The sequence below is a fragment of the Pieris rapae genome, chromosome 7, assembly GCF_905147795.1.
Source record: "Pieris rapae chromosome 7, ilPieRapa1.1, whole genome shotgun sequence".
In the NCBI taxonomy this organism is placed as follows: domain Eukaryota; kingdom Metazoa; phylum Arthropoda; class Insecta; order Lepidoptera; family Pieridae; genus Pieris; species Pieris rapae.
In genome coordinates, this window is record NC_059515.1 from 1,832,464 (window position 1) to 1,856,245 (window position 23,782).

A 23,782-nucleotide genomic window follows, 5' to 3' on the forward strand; every position below is an offset into this window, starting at 1 on the left:
CATAAATTATTCAAAAGATAAAAGTTCCGAATAAGAAACTTCGGGTTTCATGCCGCATAGTGCTATCTGACAGTCGTGAAACGCAAAATAGTGTTTATCCTACCAATAAGTAAATAGCTTATTTGGAACTTATTCGGACATTGTGAAACAGGCTCTAAGAATTGTGTTTTATGTAATTACAAACACTAGTTTGAAATAAACTTTTTCTTTTTGTTATACTACTTTTCATCTTTCCATATTTTAAAGATTATTCTTAGAAACGTCAAAATTTGCACAGATCATTGAGAGTCATTATACATTACACTGTATTAATAATATAGAATTAATAGAATTTTATTTTATTATTATTTAAAATTAATAAAATATAATTAATAATAAAAAAATCAAATTGTTATTATTATATTCTTTTGAACAATTACTGAAAGCATTCAAAATGTCAATCAATTAATTAATTATGTAAATAATATAATAAATCACGTTTATATTCAAATGTCTTCGTGTAATTATTTATGACAGACGCGACCGGATACCGCCAAATTTGGATGAAAGTCGTCACGTGACAAAACGTGATCTAATGTCATTCCCATACAAAGCACTTTTCACTGTGAATACACAATAAGAGTATTTAGGTACGTTGGCTAAAACCGTTTGACTGATTCGCTTCCATGAATACAGGGGAAATAATTATTTTTTAATATAGGTAAAGTATTGTAGGTATATTTATTTTTTTACACTTCGTTACGTTTATAGAATAACAAATAAGACGTAAAAAGTATAAGGGATGCAACGGGCGGCCTTATTGCTAACAAGCAAACGTTTCCAGATAACTCAAGTAAGTAAAAATCTAAAAAAAACAAATACATAATATAAAAATTATAAAATCACCAATCTTAATTTAAAATAATCAAAAAAAATAGTTTAATATCTAACAACTAAAAAGCTCACGGAGTTATGAATTGTGATCCAAAACAAAAGAATAAGAAATACAAAAATTATGAATTATTATTAATAATTAATATGTCTATGTTTTGTCTAAAAATTACAAAAGTTGAGTTGTTGAAATTAATGTTTACTTATGTACTTCGTACTGAGATAAAATATGGACTTTAAAGACAACTGTATTTAAAAGGCCAAGGGACTGGAAGCGCAAGAAGAAAGAATGCCATGGACAGAGTCAGTTGTAAAAAGCTGACGGAGGTTTTTACCCGTGAAGGGGTTCCGATCGATGGTATCAAGTATAATTCCTGTTTTTGGCATGATTGGAAATTAAACCGGCTTTATGTACGTCAGTAAATAATTTAATTTTTTAGGATTTATAGAGCGGATGCGATAAACTAACAAGAAACTCTTCGCTACTTTTTAGTCACTTATTTTTTTTAACTATATTGGAGTTGCAACCATGCTCTTGATAACATTGGAGGATTATGTAATAATAATAATAAATATACATTACATATTTACACCACAAATACTTTTTTTTAAGATATAGCTCAATATTTGTCAGCGCACGAGCTATAGCAATACATATCCTTAATTACAAATACTAAGTCATCGTAATTACAGTGTCTTAATTAAAGTGCTCATTTGTCTCCGGTGAATATTATTTGTTTATGCTGTAACGGAGAGAACCGCTAACAAGCAGTACATTAAGACTGTTTTGAATTGCACAGATAAATTTTGTTTTCAATCTAACACGCGACCTATTTAAAGAATATGTTAATTTTCTAATACCTAAGAACTTCAAATAATAAAACTTACCAAACAATAAATCGTACTTTTTTTTTTATATCCTTTCAACAGAGTCGACCTTACCCATTGCGAAGCTTCGGGCAGCAGGTCTTTACGAGGCCCTTTGTCCTTCATGAAAGTATGTGATGCGAGAGCAGGTCTGGTTGTTTAGTTTAGGAATTTCTTATTCTGAATTTACTAACCTCAGTTTAATTTAAATAAAGGTAATTTTTTTTAACAAAGCTTATATTTTTTTATTTGTTTAGGTTGTTGCGCAAGGCCTATGCAAAAGCGAGGCCCCGGGCGATTGCCCTGTTCGCTGCCTGGTAAGGCCGCTACTGCCTTTCAAGCTCTTTTATGTTCCTGTTGGCATAAGCGAGAGCTTTCTATACGAGATTTGGAAATGGAATAAAAGAAAAATAAAAAACAGGCAACCCTAACTTTAATTATAAAAAATATGTTGCAATTTTTGAAGATAATTTAAAGAAAAATTAATTACAGTTGATTGCGGTATTTTTTATTATATTCATCCTATTGCTAGTCCATTGCACACTCCCTCATTCATTTAAAACTAAAATAATGAAAAAACAGATAGCTGTAGAATCGAGCTGTAGAATAGGATACATATATACATATACACATAGACTATATTTCAAAGACAAATACAGACAAGCGAAGCAATTAATATAGATGTTAAATTATACTTTTAGTATCTATCTTGTAAATTCTGACATAACATAGATGGTTCTAAGATAAACGTTATCGGTGAATTACTGATTCACTTCAAACTCAAAGTTACTCTATATTTGGAAATCAATTCAATCGAGATATTGAATACTAATGGAACGACCCTACTTTACCGATAATGGACGTTCAACATTTGAAAAGATAAACAAATTAATACATCGATATTCTATTGGCCTGTTTCGTTTTTAATATTTGATAAATGATACCAGCTCTATTACGTTAGGTTACTTAGGCAAAAAAAAACTACGCATATGACATGTGTTTCGGCGAATTTCATATTAAAAATGTAATGAAAATTTCTATAAAATATGACATAAACTGAGAGACGAAATTAAACTCGTAATGAATCGTGCTCCAGTGGCCAGCGACAGACGAATTACAGCGATGCAAATGAAATACAAAGCTTTGTGCAACATAATCGTATGTTGTTTCAACACTACATTCGGTATTTATTTGTGACAACATCTTTGTGGAATGTCATTAAGGGTCTGTTTCACAATGTTCGGATAAGTTCCAAATAAGCTATTTATTACTTATTGGTAGGATAAACAGTATTTTTGCGTTTCACGACTGTCACGATAGCGCTATTCGTCATGAAACGCGAAGTATCTTATTTGGAACTTTTATCTTTCGAATAATTTATGTGTTGCATAGCTATTTGTTACTTTATCCATACATTGTGAAACAGAACGTTAGTGGATTTAAGGGTTATCTAGAATAGAGACTTTACTTATAAATGCAATACGTTTGTGACATAGTAGTCGTACTTATGTCTCGACTTTGAATGGTATTCTTAATCTATATGTATATGTCTATGTCTAATCAAGATGCCTTAACAGTAGTGTATATAGAATGTCCAAAACTAAATTTGTATGAAAATGACAGTTCGACGTTCACACAAATTTAGTTTGACTTGATGTGGGCTTACCCCATGGTTGTGAAGACCCAGAGACAACAGACAAAATCAATTTCATTGATCATTTATGATGCATTTATGATTTCATCACTAATCATAACATCACTGGCCGACATGGATGACAACAGGCGTCGTAATTAGAGGTAAAATAAATGTGTAGATTCAAGATGACAAACAAAAATCAAATATCTCTTTATAATATTAAATTCCTCTCTAATATAAATCTGCATCTTGAGCATATCCTTCAGTTTTGTCACAATAACTCAGTTATCTTCGGCATTGTTTAGTCAGAATTGAGTTATGTTAATGCCCTGATGGGCCGTCCTCGGAGAGCTATGATTAAAATCTTGCTTACGATAAATCTCACTTAATATTGTTTAATGTGCCTCAGTTCTTGAGTTAAGTTTTACCTCTGTAGTCCATTAGGCTCAGCGCTAATTTTTAGTACTACAACGGTTACTATGGTAATATAGCTAAGAAGACGAGCTCATCAAGACAATAAACCGTGTCATAAATAAAATAAAAAAACATATGTGCAATTCACACGTGGTAGAAGTGAAACCTTCAAATACAAAGTTTTTTATAATTAATCATATATCAGTTAAACAATATACACTTTCTAAATGTACTAAACTTTTCTTTAAAAACAGTATATTTTATATTATATAAATTTTAATTTGGGAAAAACGAAAACATCGAAAGTTTAAAATTCGATAAAAGCGAAAAAGCGGCAGTTAAAAGAGGCTGTATCATTATACAGCTATTATATCATTATTAGCATTAGTATATAAATTTTACAAATGCAGGACTCTAGGAGGAAGATTAGTTCGGTTAAAAAGGTTTCCCAACGGGCAATTCAATCTTACATCTAGAAATACAGAAACATAGCTTGCTGTATACAAAGAGAATAATTAAAATATCTTTCTGCACACTTTGTTATAATGATAACTTATTGCATAATTTTGAAGATAACTCTGTGGAAGCGGGTACCTAATCGATGTAAGTTAAGAGATATTACTTACACATCCTAAGAATAGATGAGTTAATTATAAAAGATAATACATATCTTATTACTCGTGCGATAAAGGACGAACAGCAATTATTATTATTATATAACACATATATAAGAGTATTATTGTCATAGTATGAACGGTCTATTCTTGTCTTAGTGGCTACATTGTAAGGACTGAATGAATGCGAACCTGACCTGAAAATACCATTTATTATCGGAGAGGAAATGACTTCTACGTGCAAAGTGCACACATCGAACTAAGTCACATTGAATTTACAGAGCGAAATTCCTGAATAAAATTGCTTTTAAAAAATTTCTTTATTTAACCATTTTCTGTGCTATTGTATCATTTTAAAATAATACACATTTACCGCAATTTTACATTGGAGTTGAATTTATAGGTGTATTTTCTTACATTACAATACAAATTAGATACTAATCTTTGCTTATAATTAGCGCTTACGGATATGAATTTAAATATTGTTTGTCAATTAGAAAAAACTCATTTACACCGATTCAGCTGTCAGTACGTAGTAGTGTCACGAATAAATGAAAACATTTCTAAAGACGAGAAGTAATAATATTGCAAGGATTTTTGTCTTTGACTCCTATAGACAAATTTTACGATTACACACAGATCAATTTCGATAGTTATGCACATTCTTGGCAATATTTTAATTTATAATTATAATGTCGGCGGATCTAGACTTATTATTTCTTGCACGTTATTTTTGATGGGCCGATAGATAGATGGATAGATAGCCATATTTAATGTCGTTTAATTCTCTAAGAATCCCTCTACCGTATGCGACAAGATACTCACAATTCTTCCATGTTTCTCGTACGATTTGCCTGCATAACTCGCCAATGTTTTGAGTTTTATCTATTTTCGATATTTAGATTATTGAAGAGGCGGGAAGACTGACTTTGCTTAGCAGTAACAATTTAGTTTTTTCTTTTTACTATTAATTATTCATTGTCGTTTGTTTTTTTTGAATATGTATTAAATCCTAATGGAATGGATGTAATGGCAATAATAACTTTATGCCAGTTTCAAGTAAAAGCTAGGGAAACTAAACGCGAGAAAAAATAAAGAAACACATCAAAAAACAAAGGGATAGGGGGAAGCTTCTTAAAAACATAATAAAAAAAATAAATAAAATAAAAATTTACGCTCGATGTTAGGCCTTCGTTCGTTACGTCGCGTTTATATTTACGTTTAAAAATATTTAATTATTTTAACAATTTGTATAATGAATAATAAAAATAATAATGCCTATTCATTTAATGATATAATTGGTATCCGTGGTTAATACTTATTTAGGTAAGAAATATGAATAAAATAACTATTATAATTCACGAAGCACTTTAAGTTCTTCCCGCGTTTGATCCTGCTAATGGAATTCCTATGTCGCCCATCGTAGTTCGCTTCAATATTCTTTACATCGAAAACACCTAATGTGCGACTCTGTGTGTGAAATACAGAAAAACGTAATTTATTTTATTTTATGAAAATCTGGTTTTATAAATGTTGACTGTATACTGTTAAGAAACAAAGTAAACAAAATGTTAACTATGTACACTACAAACATTTCTAAAAATATTTTAATTAGTAAAAAGTAGTAGTAGTAGAAAAGTGAAATTCCTACTTACAATCATATTTTAAATAGTTCTTTGAATTTAATACATACCTGTAACACGCTTACGTCTGCATATCATATATCTTACAGTGCCCTTGGTGGTAATGAGTAAAATTACGGTCAGGATTTAAGTGAAGGTAGGTAGGTGGACTCATTTTCCGCATTTAGACTCAAATTTGGTCCGTTTTGCGTAAGGATTTAAGAGCATAGAGTTCATTATATATAGTAGCCCTAAATTATATTGTGGTCTATGGTATCAACCATACTAGACACCAGCGGCAGATTCAAGTAAGGCAAATTTTAAGGAATTTTGAATTTAAGGCAAAGTTTAGTAGGCCATAAATGTTTGATTGATTCTTAAGGATTAATATAATTTAAATACTCGTCAAATCTATAAAAACGCATTTTTTTATAAATCTGACATTTACGTTTAACTTTAAATTAAATTTATTCAGTGAAAAATGATAATTTTCTAAATGCACTTGAGAGTAAGTAAAAACGAATAAGTACTATTTCCTACTTCTTGTTTGAACTGCGTTTATATTAGTTACATGTTTGAAATGTGTAATAGGAACTTTCTGTAAGCATAAATATGCTTCTGTAAAAATCAAGAAGACGATAGAAATAAAAATGCATGTATAACTGATCATTTATTTTGTACACCATCAAACATTTCGTAGAACATCAAATTCTTTATGTATGAAAATAAAGATTGTTTATACATAGTTTATTTCACCTAAGTGATATCTCATGATTAGCAACATTCTATTAAATACTACTGAAAATTCTACGCAAACTACTTACATTATAATTTGAATATTCTAAACAGATTTATATTGAAACCGTATATTTATATTTCAGGTATAACTTTAAGTAATTTAACTTGAACAAAAAAATAGTCACACATTAGCCGGGAATACGTTGTGGTTAAATTATAAGTAATACATAATATACAGATTCATTTTTATAGGTACATATGTACACAAAATTAAACCTAACATACCTAACAGCTACAAATTAAATATATTACTTCCACACTTCGCAATAATACGTGTGACATGCAAACTTATTACGTCCCAACCCAACTCACGACTTCTTTAAACAAAATAAATTCACGTGAACACCTGAAAGAACATCAATCAGCTAACTGTCATCTGTCAACGTCAACTATCATTCCAGAAGGAGGAAAATGGCGCAATTTTGTTTTTAGCATAGCTAATGTGCGATGTGTCTCATGTAACAATAAAGATATATTTTATTGTAGCTAAAAAATATACCGTTCGAACAACCATCGGTTTTTTTTAATTTGGTTAAAAGCACAATATGAGATTTTGTCTGAATTTATATTATTTTAAAGATACCCGTTTTTATTTGAAGTGTAAAAGCAACCTGTTTAAATAAGAATACCTTTTTAAATTTACTTCTTTATAGAACGTTTATATTTTACAAACATAACTGTCAAATTTGGCAAGTCCATTTCTATTATATTTTAAACAAATTATTACAAACTATTCAGGTCAGAATATATTTTAAGTAAATTCGGTACTCAAAGTTAATTAAACTTAAAATATGATTCAAATAGCTGTCATGGTGCATAGATTCTACAACACATGTTAAACAGCTCTACAGACAATATTTAAAAATCTTCAACTTACACAAATAATGAGTTTGGTTTTTTTCTAGATCCCGTATCTCTGCCAATATCAAAAAAGTTTATTTGAACAATGCATCGATATGAGTTTAGAGTAATCAATTAAAAAAAAACAATAGGCTTAAAATAAAATACTACTGTAATATTCTTGAGAAAAGAAAACAAGTTTATATGAAAGAAAAAGCCTATATTCACAGAATTTTGGCTAGTAATGTAATTTAATTCCTAATGAAGGTGACAAAGTATACTTTTAATGAGGCTTTTTATGAATAATATGGTTAAGTTTCAGACTAAATTATGTTATTGCTTGAGAGAATTACCTGATTTTGCAAACTAACTGGCTAACTGTCTTAAAATATATTAAGTAATTTACGTAAGTATTGTGCATTGCAACTATATACATTACAGAAATCAACATAAAATTTCACAAATAGACATTTTCAAAATTGTACCCAGTTCTGTTGATTAGCGGGTGTTGTTGGCTTTTGGCTTGTGGCTCTGTAACAATATAGTAGTATAATATAGAAGTAGTCTCATTAAGTAGCACAATCAAGCGATTACTCATACGATCCAGCATTTTACATGTCATTGATTTACTTTGGTTAAATAATCAATATTATTAAAAAAATTATGAAAAAAGAAAATAAAGATATAATTTTTAATGTATATTTTATACACCAGCTCCTGATGTATAGAATATTATTTTAATGTCTTACCCAGCTGAGTTAAAGTCTCCCCATTCTGTACTAGCAGTTGCTGGCGTTGGCACATGTTGGGGTGAGGGCGGTGGTGGGAGTTTGGAGCCACCTGGAGGAGGTGGTAGTAGCCCTACAGCCCCGCCACCTGTGCGCCGTGGCCTACTAGCCTCACTACCATCCTTTTTCTGAAATCAGTTTTCCTTATCATTAAATTAAAGCAAATCTCTACATTCTAGTTTTTTGTTTACAACAGGTGTCCACATTGATTATTTGAAGGTAAATGTAAATTGTAGTAGGGGCAGAAGTTTATTTAATCATTTTTCAAGGAAAAAAGAATAATGAAAAGGTCTTTAGTTTTATTGCATCATCACAATGGAAACCACAAAAAACATGTTTTTGAAACAGAAATTTAATCACCAAAGTTCACATTTAAAGGAAAAAAACTTACCGTTATCTTCATATTTATCTTAATAGTTTCACCTTCTTTGAAACTTAAGTCTAGTTGTTGTTGAGATCCTTCATCAGTCTCTTGACCTTTTTTTATATATTTAAAGTGATCTTGCAGTGATACATTTAAGTCAAAAGAATCTGACCGATCACCAAAACCAAGACCGATGTAGGCACTTCTTCCTAAAAAATATTTTTTTTTAATTACCAAAACTGTATTGGTAGTTCCTTTGAAAATAAAAATTAAATTTATATATAATTAAGTAATTATAAGTAAATGTTTATATGAGTTACTAAATTCCAAATCTTTTTGTTAAACTATCAATACCAACTCATGAGCTGACTATGTATTTAAAATGATAAGCTTTTTAAATGAGTAATATAGGATATTTTTAACGTTAATTATCATTGAAAATACCATTATCATCCTGTATTCTGACAACAAAATATCGTGAACTGTCCGTGACAGCCTCAAGTGCAAGACCAGGATATTTATCAATTGGACATTTCGCAAATAATTCGCCAGATGCCTTATCTTCCAGCTTCATTATTAACTCGTCTCCTTTCGCAACTAAACGCATACGCCCCGTCCATTGTGGCTCTTGTAAATTCCAATCAGCTGCCCTGTAATAGAGATTTGTCACAATTATACATGAAGTTGATGTTAAATGATAAAAACTGCCAGTATATCTTACCTGTATCCTCGGTTCGTTGTTTTTGGAGGTATTTTAAAGACAAAAACTTCATTTTTAACAAGCAACACACTTTCGTACGTGTCCATTATATTAATGTGATTTTACTAAACTTTCTTTAAAACTCTAAAATACAGAACTGATTGTCAAGTGAATGTTTCGACAAAAATACTTTAGATAGATTTTTTAAAATATTTTATTTAGATTTAAAAAAATTATATATCTGATTCAATTGAATTCATTCAATTTAACTCACATACACAAATCTTCAAATGACAGATCAGTATCAAAAAATTCTGAAAAATCTGCAGTACAGATTATATTTATGCTACAGAAACGTTATCTCTAGACTCCTGCTGACTATGAAAACAGAGAGCTGGATATAGTTAAAAAAAAAACAGTGATACAAAAACATTGAAGAAATAAGAGTGGATAGGAACCTAGCTATTCGGCTAATAACTATCTTATTATATAACTTATCTGGTATGGTAATGGTGAATGAGTCTAGTAATTCATTCATAACATTCATAGCTTTTTATCTTGTTGGAAGACCTTTTTATAAAAATACGAATTGCTTATTAAAATTAAAACATTTTAGAAGAAAGTATCCGATATCAACAAACGAATTACATGCCATGGAAATTAGCATAGGTAGTTTTAATTAAGAAACTTATTTTAATAATTATTGTATTTATATTACAAAAATGTGTATGAATATTCATACACATACCGACCTTATATCTTTAATTCAATGCAATATTAATATCTGCACGTATTTTTTTGTAAATTATTTTAAATTTATGATTTAATCTTCTATAAGGAACCCTATAGATTATAAAAACTAGCTAAAATCGGCGTCGCCGACTTCAGTTATATGTACTTGTCATTTGTGCTTATCAAATGTCATCAATCAAATTAATAATAAAATGTAATTATCTAATTTCAAATTTGTAAAAGTGTTTTGAACTCAAAACTATCACTTGACATACATATGAAAGTATGTTTATTTTTTAATGTATGTACTTAATATGACATGTAAATGTTATATGTTTAATATTTATTAAAGTAAGGTTTTTAATAGCTTTAACATACATCTTTCTTATACTAAAATTGATGTGAATTCTAACAACTTATTCCTGTTGATACATGTAGTGTTTTTTAGTATATTAATATACATATATCAATCAAATACTGTTCTTATTCCAGGAACTTCAATTACATCAACAAACTCGACAGTTGAAACAAAACATTTGAGATTTCCTTGCATAGAAAATATTAGAGGTAAACAAACTTTAAATTCAATTATTCTAAAATTTAATTCATTTATTATGGTTTTTGAGGATGTACCATATACTATGTGTGACCAGCAAGATTTTAATGTTAAAGACTGTTAAATTAAACCGTTTCAATAAAATTATTATAAGCCTTGTAAAACTAATATTGTTACTATTAAAAACATATTAATTGAATATATATTTCAAGTTAACATAGAATTTAAGATAAAGTTTTAACTTATGTATTTATAATATTATTAATAAAAAGGAGTTTGAGCCTGTGTGAATTTTCTTAGGTTTCCAGGCTAGACTTTTGATAAACTGATAAACTTGGTAGTTTCTCATCTGATCCATACAACTCTCCCTATATGAGCTTATGGTAAAAATTTAAATAAATTTTATTTCAGGTTCATAAGTTCCACATCAGCTGTCATGGCTTATGTAAGTTAGTTTTACTATTTTATATAGATATTTTAATGTGCTTTTTGCACACATCTACACTGAATAAGCTCTTGCCTTATGCCGGAGTACTAACAAGTAACAGATTCAAATCTATAACATTAAATTAATTATATTGTTGATTTTGTTTAACAATTTGTCTCAAGTCCGATTAAGTAGGACCAAGAAAACGCGGGAAGCTTCGAATTTGGCGGGCGCGATTTTTGCTTGAATTTTCTGTAAAATAGTATTTTTAAAAATTTAGTGATCAGAATAGTTAAATATTGTATATATTTATAATTTGTATTATTATTTATATTTTTCTTCTTCTTTCTTCGAGTTTTGGTAAGCTTTTCTGAGTTTTATGATCGAGCCTCCGGACCCGGGGGGCACGGCGCCCCCCGCGGTTGCATTTATCACCATTTCGAATGAATCCGGTATGGATTCTGACTGTTCTTTGGCCTCCAAAAGGAAGCTGAAGCGTAGTCACAGACAAAATTTACATAAAGTTTGCAAACATTGCAATAAAAGAAAACGCAAAAGTACTACAGAACACTCTAAACCCTCAGACAGTCCTTCCTGTCAATGCACAGATGTATTTGCTGAGACCACTGTGACACCACCAACCAACAATTTGCCTCCATCTAGTCCTTCCACTAATAAGACAACAATGCCTCTTCTTTCCACCGATATATCTTCTAAACCCACCACACAAATTGGTAGAGCTAGTTACGATGCCAATGACCACGGCCCGTTTGTGGTACATGTGCAGAAAGTACAGTCTGCTGATGATGATAGCACAGTTTTACACCCAGTTGTATTCGGGAGATTTTTAAAAAAAATTCTGTTTAAAAATATTGTAGATGGTAGTTTAAAACGTATTGGCAGAAATAAAATGACATTAACTTTTAGTAAATATACAGACGCAAACAGCTTTATAAATTCAAACTGCTTACCAACTAACAACATGAAAGCTTTTATCCCTACTTTCAATATTACAAGGATGGGTTTGGTTAGGGGAGTACCAACGGAATGGTCTCCTGAAGATATTATGGAAAACACTAACATACCCATTGGGTGTGGGGAAATTATAAAAATCAGGCGACTTAATTATAAAATCATGGTCAATAACTCACCTACGTGGAAACCTTCACAAACAGTTGTTTTTACATTTGATGGACAAGTTTTGCCTAAACGGATATTTATGTGTTATAATTCTATGCCGGTTAAATTGTATGTGTATCCCACAATTCAGTGCTTTAATTGTTGCCGCTTTGGGCACACCAAGGTCCAATGCAGGTCAAAGCCCAGGTGCTACAAGTGTGGTCAAGGCCACACTGGAGATACTTGTAATGTAGAGGAAGACCATGGTTCTTGCTGCTTATGCTCTGGGCTGCACTTTGCTTCAAGCAAAAAATGCCCAGAATATGTGAGACAAACAGATATAAAAGTAACAATGGCAGAGAATAGCTTATCTTATATTGAAGCGTCAAAATTACATCCCCCAATTTCGAAATCATTTGCTGATGTTGTATCCTCTCTCCCAAGTAAATCTCTTCCTGGTGGAAATACAGTATTGCCTGGTTCACCACCTCCACGTACAATATCTTATAAAAAAACAGTCTTCACTAAACCCAGAACGCCTCCTCAACACAGTAAAGGTTTCGATCATGTAGCACATGAGTCTCTTGTAAGAGACTACAATATGCCAGAGCCTTCTAATGGATGTGCATTACCATCATCGCCTAATGCAAATTCACAACAGACAATAATAGAGTTAATTACTACATTAATTAAATTACTTTCTCAACCTAATTTATCTATACCGTCCCACGCTGCTAATTTAATTAATTCCTACACTGATAATAATAATGGCCAACATGGACAGGTTAGTTCAATGGAACTGCCGCAGTATTATAAACAAAAAGCATGAAATTATACACATTATAAATAATTTTAATCCTTTTATTTTTTCTTTATCTGAAACCTGGCTAAAGCCAGATCAGGTATTCAAAATCCCTGGTTATTCTTGCTTAAGAGAAGACAGGGCTGATGGGTATGGTGGTGTATGCCTGCTCATCAGAAACTCAAGCATCTTTTCTTCCTTCCCTCTTCCTTCACATAGTAACAGCTTTTCTATCATTACAGCTATTGTTGATGGTATCTGTTTTGTCTCTGTATATGTCCCTCACCCCTCCTTGCAAATATTCAATGAAATTAAAAACTTAATTTCAGTTCTCCCTCAGCCTTTCATGATTCTGGGTGATTTCAACTCTCATCATACATCATGGGGTAGTTCAGTATCTAATAGGTACGGGTATGAATTATTGGATATCTTAGACATGTATAACCTGTGCATTTTAAATACGGGTTCTCCTACTCGCCTTACAAAGCCTGGTGAAGTAATTAGTGCCATTGACCTGTCCATCTGTACTCCCAATTTAGCATCTTCTCTCTCTTGGTCTACTTTGTGTTCATCTTACAATAGTGATCATTATCCCATAATCATTTCATTTCCCTGTAAAAAAAATAGTAATATGTTTATTAAAAAGTCTCGCCTTAAACACAAAATCATAGACTCGAAATGGAGTCAATACAGTTTATTAGTAGAAGAGAAACTGAATAATTGCTCAGAAGATAATGTCACAAATAGTAATTATTTACAAGATGTTTTGTTAGAATCGGCTGATAGTGTTTTTCCTAGGAAAAAGCCGAGTAGTAATAAGTTGTCATCTCCACCATGGTGGGATGAAGAATGTACCACAGCTATTAAAAAACGCAAGGCAGCTGAGCTTAATTATCGCAATGATATGTCTATGGAAAAATACGAGGTCTTAATGAATGTAATGAAAGAGGTTAAAAAACTATTTAAAAAAAAGAAATCTGAGGGTTGGAGGAAATATTGTAGCTCTTTATCACCTGGAATAAATACTTCTGTCATTTGGCGAAATATAAAAAGATTCAGGTCAGCTATCAATCCTTCTAACCCGTCGTTGCTTCCTATAGAATTAGCTGATCAATTCCTTGATCGCTTGGCTCCTCCTTCTGCTCCAGATCTCATCCACTCTTCTACACAAAATAACTCTGATGTTGTCCCTTCCTCACTAAATCTTCCTTTTACGTTATTAGAATTAAAAGGTGTATTAAATTACGTTAAAGACAGTGCTCCTGGGGAAGATGGGATCCCATATTCCTTTTTGTCTCACCTTGGCGAAAATGGATTAAATTACTTTTTAAATTTAATAAATAAAGTTCTTTTGACAAATGACATACCGCCATCTTGGCGAAGTCAAATAGTGCTGCCATTTTTAAAACCGTCTAAGATTCGATCTGATATTAAATCATACCGTCCTATAGTCTTGTCATCGGTGATAACAAAAGTTGTTGAACATTTAATTAAAAATCGGCTTGAATGGTATATAGAAAATAATAAATATCTGTCACCAACTCAGTTTGGATTTCGAAAAGGTAAAAGTGTGTGTGACAATTTAGGCATATTAGTCACGGACATTCGTAATGCTTTCTCAAATAAAAAGTCAGTAGTCGCAGCTTTCTTGGATATTAATTCGGCTTATGATAATGTTTTGTTACATATTCTAAAAAGTAAATTAGATAAATTAAAGGTTCCTTATTTTTTAAATAATTTCATTGTAAATCTTCTATCAGAGAGGAAAATTATTTTAGATGTTGGCGGCCCTTACATGCCTAGTAGGCTGGTATGGAAGGGCTTGCCACAAGGGTCTGTGCTGAGTCCTTTATTGTACAATATTTATACACATGACCTAGAAAACTCTATCGGAGATTCAGTTAGTTTATTACAATATGCCGATGACTTGGTTATTTATGCCTCTGATAAGTCTGTAAGTAATGCTGAACAACGTGTCTCGTCCTCTTTATCGTTTCTAAAATCTTGGATGGATGCAAATGGCCTAGATCTGTCTCCCTCAAAAAGTACCGTCGTACTTTTCACTAAATCCAGAAATCCTCCCTCACCAACTATAAGATATGATTGCGATAATATATTACCCGTCAATAATCAAGTAAAGTTCTTAGGAGCTATACTTGATTCTAAACTAACAGGTCAACCACACTGCGAATTTGTGGTTGGTAAATGTGAGCGACACTTGAATATGCTGAGATGTCTCAGTGGAGTTTGGTGGGGTGCTCACCCGGCCACATTGAGGTTGGTGTATAATGCTGTCATTAGAAGCGTTCTTGATTTTGGGACCTTTTTCTTAGATCCAGGTAATGTAGCAGGCTTTAGAAAACTAGATCTCATACAGTCTAGGGCTTTGAGGATTGTTTCTGGTGCTATGAAATCGAGCCCGGTTAATGCTCTGCAAATAGAATGTTGTGACCCTCCATTAAACTTAAGGCGTCAATATCTGTCAGATAGATTCATTTTTAGAACTGCCCAGTTCCATAATCATCCCCTCATTTCCAAACTGGAATCTCTTTCTCAAAAATTACCCTCTTCACATAAACCTTTACCTTGTCTATTAAAAAGCTTTCTGAAATTTAAACAATTACAAGCCCCAACTCATTCCTTTTATATCCTTCCCCTATTTAGCTCTTCTTATGATTCTCTACTTCTTTCTCCTGAGATATGCTTTTCTATTGGCATTGAAAAATCTGATTTTAATGCCAATGCAAACTTTAATTCCAATGTCAATATGAAATGGCCTAACTGGCATCAAATGTATACAGATGCTTCTAAACACTCCAATGGGTGTGTTGGTGTTGGAGTGTACCACAAACAGTACAACATAGTTCAGAAAATTAAATTACCTCCAGAATCATCGGTCTTTACCGGTGAATGTTTTGGACTACTAAAAGCTCTTGAATATGTGCTGTGTTTCAAACTCAAAAAAACCGTTGTATTTACCGATTCCTTAAGTGCATTACAGAGCTTAGCAAAATTTTCACTTAAACTAAACCCATTCTTTCATGTTATATTTGAATGTAGGAGAAAGCTGTTGCAATGCCAATTACACAACTATTTAGTATCATTTTGTTGGATACCTAGTCACCGTGGTATCTCTGGAAATGTGAAAGCTGACAGTTTGGCTAACAGTGCTACTGTGACCGGTGACGTATACCCGTACAAGAATTTTGGCCATGATCTTGCTGCTTTGCCCGGCATATATCTCCACAAATCGTGGAATATGTGTTGGGAAAAGAACGACCGGATTAAGGGTCGTTTCTTGTATGCTATACAGTCTTCCGTTCCCAGGAAGCCGTGGTTTGCCAAATTGTCGCTTGGTAAAACTGCCACTTCTACTATAATCCGTATGCGTCTGGGACATAACAGCCTTCCAGTTCATTTGCACAAACTCGGTATCGTAACTAGTACCGCCTGTGAGTGTGGCGAGAGCTATTCCGACTTGAATCATGTTTTCTTTTCTTGTCCTAAGTATGACCATTCTTCCTTATATACTTCTTTAGTTTCTCTGTCCGTTCCCCTTCCTACCAATATTTATTTACTTCTTCGAGATTTAAATCCCCTTGTATATAGTATTATAAGTATGTTTATTGTAAATAATAACATTAAACTATAATTTTGATTTTTTTCCATTATTAATTATTCTGATTTTTTGTATATTTATGCGCTTTCAATTATTTATGTTATGTCGCGATTGGTTTCCTTAGTTTTTTCATTATGCATAAACTGTAAATAATTAAAACAACGAATTATAAAAATCCCATACTTGACGCTGGCTAATGCACAAACAGTGTTAGAGCCAAAGGAAAAAAAAAAAAAAAAAAAAAAAAGTAGGACCAATGTGACAAATCATTTTGCATGACTGGTGTAACTTAATTACACACAAAGATATTTGTCATGTGAAACAATTTTTATGAAAATTCATTGCTGCATCACATTATAAACTAAGAATGTCTAGGAAGGCTAACAGATATTATTATTATTTTATATATAAGTTTTATTAATTGTGGATATATACTATATACAATATATAAATAATTATGAAAAAAATAAAAATATTTTATATAAACCATAAACCTGCAATTTGAAAACGGCAATACACTATATTTTTTCGTTCTCACTACTCTCTTTAGTCTATTCAGTAGTCTACACTCTAGTGTCTACTGCCTGCCGCTTATAGAAAATGGCGGCCGAGTTACTAGGTGTAAATATTTTGTTGTGTTGTTATTATGCGTCTGCTAAAGCATTGGTGACAAAATGTAATTCAATAATTTGGTGTCTTTGAGTGAACAATCAGGAATACTTAATTTGTGAAAACGATTTCGTAAAATTATGTAATAATAGCAACAAAACATTGTTTGCATTCAATGAATCGAGCTTCGCTGCGTAAAAATGGGAGACTCCCATTTATTGCGGGTTGTGACGTCGATATTAATATTACTACGATGCTCTGCATTTTCTGAAAACTATGAATGCCCGCAAAAGTGCGATTGCTTGGTACAGTATGTTGACTGTTCCGATAAAAAGTTGGTTACGGTGCCAAGAATTCCTAAGTGGGTGGAACAACTCGACCTAAGCCATAACAAATTGAACGAAGGTGTAACGGAAGGTTTTGATAAGTTAACCTCCCTAAGAATATTAAAACTTGACAAAAATGCGATTCAAAATATCCCAAGTTTTCTTAAACAAAATCAAGTGCAAGAAGTTAGCCTAAACAAAAATAGTATTACAGAAATCGATATCGGCCGATTTCCTACAAATTGTTCGATTAAAGTTTTAAGTTTAAATAGCAATCGCATTAGACTTATCAAAGATGGAGCTTTGAACAATTTGACAAATCTCAACACTTTAAAATTGAATAAAAATGCAATATCTTCTTTACCCCATCATTTGTTTATGTACCAATCTAATTTAAAAACACTAGAACTAAATCATAACAAATTGCATGTTATAAATGGTCTACTATTTCAAGGATTATCAAACTTAACAACATTGAAAATAAGATTTAATAGTGTAGAAAACATTATGGATGGTGCTTTTTTGGGATTTAAGTCTGTGAATCTGCTGCAACTAGATCATAATAAGATAAAGAGTGTATCCAAAGGTTGGATGTATGGACTAGAATCTTTAACAACTCTATCATTGGCTAATAATTTAATATTGCACATTGATATTGGTTCTTGGGAATTGTGTACTAATCTACAGTTTTTGGATTTATCCCACAACTATTTGATTCAGATTGAAGGTAGGAGTTTCCAGCATTTAATTAATCTTCACACATTGAATTTAAGTAGTAATAATATTTCAGTTATTTCACAAGAAGCATTTAGTCATATTATACAGTTAAAATCTCTGTTTTTAAATAATAATAAAATATCATGGACTGTTGAGGATATGTCTGGAGCATTTTCAAAGCTACAAAACTTAGAAACTTTTAGTTTATCAGCAAATCATATTAAATCAATAAGTTCAAGAGCATTTGAAGGTCTAACAAATTTAAATGAATTGGATTTAAGAGGCAATAATATTACCTCTATACAACAACATGCATTTGACTCTTTGACAAATATAAGAAAGCTCCATCTCAACACAACATCATTGCTATGTGATTGTAAAATATTATGGATGGTAAAATGGATAAAGGATAAGCTAGAACATAAATTTGTCACTGCTACATGTGCTTATCCAGCTGAAGTGAGAGGAACATTACTATCTAGACTAAAAGAAGAAAACTGTGGTGATTCACCTAAACCTAAAATAGTTAATCATCCTAAATCTCATCTGGCAATTAAAAACCGATCAGCAAATTTACTATGTTCAGCAACATCAAATCCTTTTAGTAACATGACATTCTTATGGAGAAAAAATAATGACAACATAAGTAATCCTGTGGTATATGAAAATGTAACGTTAACAAACAAAGGGCAACAAGCAACATCTGTTCTTGTAATACCTGATGTGTCACACACTGATTCTGGAAAATATCAATGTGTAGTGAGCAACAAATTTGGAACAACATATTCTACGAAGGCTAAGATGAATATTGTTACATTCCCAAGATTTCTTAAAACTCCCACTAATGTAACCGTAAGAACTGGGGAGACTGTAACACTTAACTGTGCTGCTACTGGTGACCCACCTCCTGAGATCTCTTGGAAAAAAGATGGGGGAAATGATTTTCCTGCAGCAAGAGAAAGGAGAATGAATGTAATGCCAACTGACCATCTATTCTTTATTGTTAATGCAAAACCAACAGATATGGGAATTTATAGCTGTGCTGCAAAAAACCCTGCTGGTACAATCATTGCTAATGCAACACTCAGTGTTTTGCAAGAACCTTCATTCATAAGAGTTATGGGAAACAAAGAAGTTACGAGTGGGGAACCAGTGGTTCTGGAGTGTATGGTCCAAGGCTCACCACCACCAGTTTTAAAATGGCTTAAAGATGGTTCTCCAATTCTACCCTCTGAAAGGCATTTTCTGGCAGGCAATAATCAACTACTAATTATTATTGGTGCACAATCAGGTGATGCAGGTCACTATGAATGTGAGATAACAAATAATTTAGGCACTAAAAAGGAAATTATAGAGTTAAAAGTATTACCACCAGTAGCAATAATGGTGAAAGAGGAGAATATGACAGGTATAATTATAATAACAGTAGTGTGCTGTGCAGTTGGTACATCTGTAATTTGGGTGGTAATTATTTACCATACTCGTAGACGCATGGCTGGGGCCATGCGCAGTTACCCCACCGAAAGTGTGAAAATGACACAAGTAGTGCATAGTGATAGTGATTCCCCTCATATGTTTCCTGATAACACATCTGAACACTCATCGTGCAAAGATAGTGGAACTGGTGATTCTGCAAAACAAACAAGTTTTGATGGAGTGCCCACAGACAGAAGTGAGCCAGTTCATTTTGAGACTGCTGTATGTCACAGCTATTCCCCAGTGCCTGAAGCTCATAAGCTTCTGCCCTCTTCTTTCAAACCGTCTATACAAGTTTGTGTGAATACATGTGTTACACCAGCTACTTATAGTTTTTCTAGTCACAATAGTAATGTTTAAGCCTTAAAGTGTCTGTATTAAATTCATAATGAATATTGTTGAAAGCATTGCATTTTCACTAACTGAATGTCAATTTTATTTAATTTAAACCAAGTTGTTATTTTATCTGAATCCTATATTGTTATTTATTAGGGACTAATGTTATGCTAATATAATATTTACAATGGTGAAACTTATTCAGTGCCTCAGTATTTAATGTTAGTGAAAAGCTTTGTCCATTAGTGTTTTATAATATTAGTACAAAATGTAGAAAACTTGCCAGTATTGGTTTGATGTAAAGACTGAATGTCCTTTGTGTTTGTATGAGCTTTGTTATTTTCTTATTTTTTCTAAGGTTTATGTGAGTAATGGTTTAATATAGTATGTAAGTAAAAGTAGTAAAATATTAGTTTGTCATTTGTAGGGTAGAGTCATGTGATTTTGTAGTAGCTTTGTAATGATAATATACTAATTGTGTTACTGCTATGAGATTCCTAAAAGTTAATTGAATTGGTATTGCTGCTAACATTTAATATCCTAACATTGCATTAAAAGACTTAAAACTATTAATCAATAATAATACTTAATAGACTTCATTAGTAATCTAATTGTGTCTTTAAACTCTAGAAATAATAATTGTAGGGCAAAAACATATATATCATTAATAAAAAAAATGGTAAAAATCAGGATAAAACTTATATTGTGAACACTACTTTCCAAAAAAATATTTAAACTACCTTACTGGTGTCATCTAATTATTATTTTTTAAATTCAGTAATTTTAGTAACAATTGAATATTGAAAATCTTAAATTGTAGCACAGTATATATTTATATGTAAGTATTACAAATTGTAATTCATTACTATAACTAGTGATATAAAAACAAAATAACAGAAGACTGTTTTAAGAATTATAATTAGCATGTAGATTTGATATAAAGGCAGCTATTTTACCATAACAGTGGATTATTTTAATACAACTACAGTATACAGGTTTTTTCTGGAAAAATACACATCCTTTTGTGTTATTGATGATTGTATAATTACTTTACTTTAATTATTTATTTCTCTTTATAAAATATATGTTTCTATACTATTTATAGTTATTTGTTCACACAACCGACATGCTGTTTTCTAATTTATCAATCAGAAACATTATTTTCTAATTTTTCAAAAGTGTTGCTATCAGTCTGCGAGACTACGGAATTAAAAAATTGCAACAAAGTAATATTAATTAGTGCTTTAAAGTGCCTACCTGCCTTTTTCTTTATTTTTGTTGAGTTTACTGAGAATATTTTTTGTTACTCAAGACAATATGATACAATAGAATTTATTACTAGTTTAGATACCTTATAAAATACTTCACCAGTCTTCATAGTATGGTTAACTGAAAAATATGTAAATAACATTTAACATAAGGATAATTAAGTAGCTATTTATACTTACCTACCCACTTTATAGAATAATAAACTTATTATAAGCAATAATGTTTTTCTGTCCAACTCCAATAAGAAAAAAATATAAGTACATGTTCAACTATAATGAATGTGTATTTTTAGAACCCATAATTTTACTTTTCTAAAATCTGATTTATTATGACTAAATATAACAATAATCTGTGATTCCGTATTATCTAATATTATCTAGTTCATAAAATCTCTGAAGAGATTTTAGTTGGTTGGCGATTGTTGTACTGTGTTCAAATAAAACAATGTTTGAAGCTGGATAAAAAATTACTTTGTTTAAAAAATGATATCATAACTAAGACAACATTAGGGGTGGTGGGTTTGCGACGCTGGATTAACAAAAAACTAACTTGACTTATTGAAGAGTTTGTAAATCACCTGAGTGACACACGTTATTGTTTACGATTTTAAATTATTTACTAATATATATATATATAGATAGGTTAGGTTACATAGTTAACTAGTACTATAATATTTATTAGGGACTCTAAATATGTCGATTTGTACATGACTAAATCAGATAGTACAGTACAATATTGATTTATCCTAAATTATATTATGTGTAATTTTATGGTTGATTTAGCCCGGTAGTGGACAGCAATTGGAGATGGGTCATGGCCCATACCCCTCGATGGGACCCGGTGGCACCGTGTCTCCTCAAGTACAACAATGGTTTCGGGCTGTTGACAAAGACCAATCTGGTTTCATAACAGCTATTGAATTGAAGTCTGCTCTAGTGAATGGCCAAGGGCAGAATTTCTCTGAAACAGCATGCAATTTAATGATAGGTGAGCACTAATTAAGCATCCCGTTCACATTAGTTAATAAATTAAGGCGTTATTTATAATAGTAATGAGTTCATCAGTATTATATTTCCACGAAATTAAAAAAAAATACCAAGTGTCACGATATGTAAAAAAATACATAAAATATGCATACAGCGTAATTTTGTTTTAACTTACTTTTATTATTTGCCCGCCAGTATATAATAAAGCGTTGTCGGAAATGGATGGAACGAATTAATTACAATTATTTTTCTAGGCATGTTTGATAAAGATCGATCCGGGCATATCAATATAGAAGAGTTTGACAAACTCTACACTTATATTAATCAGTGGTTAGCAGTCTTCAAAACGTACGATACTGATCAATCGGGTCATATAGATGAAGCGGAGTTGTCTCAAGGTTCGTATTTATGATTAAGTATTACCTAAAAACTCGTTATAACTTTTTGGAATAATTTATTATGAATTTATTTCTGTTTAGACGTCCATTAAAAAACTACGACCACTTATTTGTACTGATTTTCCTGAACATTTCTTGTCTTTTTTATTTTTCTTTAAACTCACTAATTATATAATATAGTAACGTTTCTATGAAATCATGTGGCCTGGCACATCTTATTTAATAATATATTGATTAAATAGTAGAAAACTATACTAATAATAAAAAAGGAGTTTAAGTTATTATCTTAAAGGTAATTAAAAATTAGATAAATAATAACTTTACTATGTATTTTCATATACATATACGTTCTAACAGATTTTGACTGTAATTTAATTTACGTCTATTAATTTTTGCTGTTAGAATATAGAATCGAAAGCACTGGCTTCCCAGATGGGAATTGTGTATCTAGTTCTTCCCTTAAATAATGGAGGACGTAATCCTTTTAATCTATGTTTTTTTCAGCACTAGGACAAATGGGATTCCGATTCTCGCCAGAGTTTATATCATTTCTGACAAAAAGAAACGATCCGAGAGAGGGGAAAATATCAGTTGATAATTTCATTGTACTGTGTGTGCAATTACAACGTTTTACTGAAGCTTTCAGAGCAAGAGACACGCAGCAAAATGGCACTGTCACTCTTGGATTTGAAGAGTTCTTAAATATAGCTCTTAGTTGCTCTGTTTAAGTAAATTAAAAAAAAAACAAGCTTAAGTAATCTCATTGAAGTTTGAAATATTTTTTTATGCCTATACCACCTATTTTATTGTTATAAAAAAACTTTCACATTCATCACATTTATAATTAAGTTTTTTCCAATTTGACGGGTAATGTTTTTTATGTTATATGACTATGAA

The 23,782-nt window shown here is 31.4% G+C and overlaps 3 protein-coding genes across 5 annotated transcripts; 2 read left to right on the forward strand and 1 right to left on the reverse strand.

Annotated features, from left to right (window-relative positions):
* Nucleotides 1-6,679: 6,679 nt before the first annotated feature.
* Nucleotides 6,680-9,789, reverse strand: LOC110994609 (NECAP-like protein CG9132). Its single transcript, XM_022261367.2, has 5 exons — nucleotides 9,535-9,789; nucleotides 9,258-9,463; nucleotides 8,841-9,022; nucleotides 8,411-8,577; nucleotides 6,680-8,192 (listed from the first exon to the last, which is right to left on the reverse strand). Exons 1-5 carry the CDS (start codon nucleotides 9,618-9,620, stop codon nucleotides 8,135-8,137), a joined length of 699 nt encoding a protein of 232 aa, XP_022117059.1. The 5' UTR covers nucleotides 9,621-9,789; the 3' UTR covers nucleotides 6,680-8,134.
* Nucleotides 9,790-10,423: 634 nt separating this feature from the next.
* LOC110994593 (peflin) lies at nucleotides 10,424-23,713 on the forward strand. Of its 3 annotated transcripts, none has more exons than XM_022261335.2 (6): nucleotides 10,424-10,528; nucleotides 10,738-10,812; nucleotides 11,213-11,246; nucleotides 22,284-22,488; nucleotides 22,742-22,885; nucleotides 23,390-23,713. In XM_022261335.2, the coding sequence occupies exons 3-6, from the start codon at nucleotides 11,238-11,240 to the stop codon at nucleotides 23,611-23,613; spliced, it is 582 nt and encodes a 193-aa protein (XP_022117027.2). In that variant the 5' UTR covers nucleotides 10,424-10,528; nucleotides 10,738-10,812; nucleotides 11,213-11,237; the 3' UTR covers nucleotides 23,614-23,713. The 3 variants fall into 3 exon arrangements, with proteins under 3 accessions (XP_022117027.2, XP_022117026.2, XP_022117028.2); XM_022261334.2 differs by having other exon boundaries at nucleotides 10,432-10,546; XM_022261336.2 differs by having other exon boundaries at nucleotides 10,457-10,596.
* On the forward strand, nucleotides 17,321-20,974 carry LOC110994592 (leucine-rich repeats and immunoglobulin-like domains protein 3). Its single transcript, XM_022261333.2, has one exon. The coding sequence runs from the start codon at nucleotides 17,578-17,580 to the stop codon at nucleotides 20,254-20,256; it is 2,679 nt and encodes an 892-aa protein (XP_022117025.2). The 5' UTR covers nucleotides 17,321-17,577; the 3' UTR covers nucleotides 20,257-20,974.
* Nucleotides 23,714-23,782: the final 69 nt, after the last annotated feature.